Source organism: Notothenia coriiceps, unplaced genomic scaffold (genome assembly GCF_000735185.1).
Source record: "Notothenia coriiceps isolate Sejong01 unplaced genomic scaffold, NC01 NC01_scaffold00034946, whole genome shotgun sequence".
In the NCBI taxonomy this organism is placed as follows: Eukaryota; Metazoa; Chordata; class Actinopteri; order Perciformes; family Nototheniidae; genus Notothenia; species Notothenia coriiceps.
This window is the reverse complement of record NW_011367647.1, coordinates 1-2417: the sequence shown is the minus strand read 5'-3', so window position 1 is coordinate 2417 and position 2417 is coordinate 1. Positions and strand designations below refer to the sequence as shown.

The 2417-nt window shown below is 49.2% G+C and overlaps 1 protein-coding gene across 1 annotated transcript in view; it reads left to right on the top strand.

Annotated features, from left to right (window-relative positions):
- LOC104962565 (EMILIN-1-like) overlaps positions 1–1792 on the top strand; it is a 3211-nt gene extending 1419 nt beyond the window's left edge. The window contains exon 4 of the mRNA XM_010791016.1: positions 41–1792. Within this exon, the coding sequence (XP_010789318.1) occupies positions 41–375 (335 nt within the window). The 3' untranslated portion in view covers positions 376–1792. The remainder of the gene's footprint in view (positions 1–40) is intronic.
- Positions 1793–2417: the final 625 nt, after the last annotated feature.

Here is a 2417-nt window from a genome sequence, read left to right as displayed (position 1 = left end):
TATATAGCAACCCACACACACCCGCAGTGTGTATCACCAGGTGTGTTCACGGCCCCCGTAGACGGACACTACTTCTTCAGCGCCGTCCTGACGGGTTATAAGAACGAGAAGATCGAGGCGGTTCTGTCCAAGTCCAACTACGGCATGGCCCGGGTGGACTCGGGAGGCTACCAGCCCGAAGGCCTGGAGAACAACCCGGTGGCCGAGACCAGAACCCCCCCCGGGTCGCTGGCCGTGTTCAGCCTCATCCTGCCACTGCAGAGCCAGGACACGGTGTGCGTGGACCTGGTGACGGGGAGGCTGGCCCACTCTGTGGAGCCGCTCACCGTCTTCAGCGGCTCCCTGCTGTACGAGGACCTCGATCCGGACCGCTGATCCGGACCTCGATCTGGACCTCGATCCGGACCTTTGATCCGGACCTTTGATGAAATTCTGATGATGATGAGGGGGTGGGCAGAAAGATGGATCCCTCCCTCCCATGCAGACAACTCTGTCTTTATAGAGACTTTATTATTACGAGGAGAGCAGATGTTTTAAACAGAGCTGGGGTGGGGGGCTGATCTGATGAACTCTGTAGGAGGATGATGAGAATGATGATGAGGAGGACTGGGAGCTGGACAGAAAGATGCCCCCCNCCCCCCCCCCCCAGACCACGCTGTCGTAATAGAGGGAAAAGAAGCTCTTTATTCCAGCTCCTGTAAACAAACACATTCCAGTTTGAAGTGCTCTTCCACAGAATATACTCCAAGTATTACGCAGTATTGCAGGACCTGATGAAATGAGAAACCTGCAGCGATGTCACAGTTTTAAACTGAACAGATATTTAATCTGACGCTAAGAACTGGTTATTATGAATGATGTATGTTATCTCAGTTACTGAAGGACAGATATTTAAAGCACATGTACTTAAGAAACTTTAATCTGATACACGTCACTCTTTGTAAAATGAATATCTCACTGTCATTAAACACGAGTGACCACGTCTGTTTCATTCTTCTTCTTTCCCGCAGGTCTGGTGGTCAGCTTAATATATATACATTATTTAATATGTACTTATACAACCCCAGACACAGGTCCAGTCAACACTCACCTGGAGACTGCTCAGAGGAGTCATAACACAGTTTAGTGAGTGTCTTCTGAATGTCTTCAGTCCATCTGACCCGGTCGGGGGAGAAACAGAGTCCAGCGCACTGCAGCAGAGGGTCTACCTTCAATGTTTACTCACACAGCTGTCTCGCTCTCATCACAAACATTTAAACATCATCAGGACACAAACAGTGTTCTGGTTTCAGGATTACTAAATAAAGACAGTGATTGAGTTTGTAAACAGCAAGGAACTTCATTTATTGATCATTAACAATCAGATTGTATATTTTCATAGAACACATCTCTTTAATTATCTGACGAGGAATATTCATTAGTATAGTGCAACATGTTTTCATGGCTTCATTTTACAACTGACAGCCTGCAGTCAAAGAGCAGGGACAAAAACCCCCACATCATATTAGCCCTGACAGTGAGCCTGCAGACAAAGAGCAGGGACAAAACCCCCCCACATCATATTAACCCTGACAGTGAGCCTGCAGACAAAGAGCAGGGACAAAGCCCCCCACATCATATTAACCCTGACAGTGAGCCTGCAGACAAAGAGCAGGGACAAAGCCCCCCACATCATATTAACCCTGACAGTGAGCCTGCAGACAAAGAGCAGGGACAAACCCCCCCCACATCATATTAACCCTGACAGTGAGCCTGCAGACAAAGAGCAGGGACAAAACCCCCCCACATCATATTAACCCTGACAGTGAGCCTGCAGACATCGTCTTCAGATTCAGTGTTTGTGATCGGGATGGTGTGTAAACAGGAAGTGATGTCACTGCTTGACTTGCAGGAAGCGCTGTGATTTCTGCCTCTTCATGCTGTGCTGCCGCTGCCTCACCTGAGCCTCGGAGATCACAGTCTGCAGCTTCTATTACCGTGGCAACACACACACACACACACACACACACACACACACACACACACACACACACACACACACACACACACACACACACACACACACACACACGTTATTCATCAGTATTATCAGTGTTATGAATGGTTACAGGTGTGTTGATGTTACCTGAGCGCTGTCAGAGTCTCTGAGCTGGAGACGCCTCACCGGCTGACTGTCTCTCTGGAACCCCCCTTTCTGATCCTGAGAGACGGACAGGTAAGAGACAGACAGGTGAGACACAGACAGGTGAGAGACAGACAGGTGAGACACAGACAGGTGAGAGACAGACAGGTGAGCCACAGACAGGTGAGAGACAGACAGGGGAGACACATACAGGTGAGAGACAGACAGGTGAGACACAGACAGGTGAGAGACACACATGGTAGACAGAGACAGACAGGTGAGACACATACCGGAA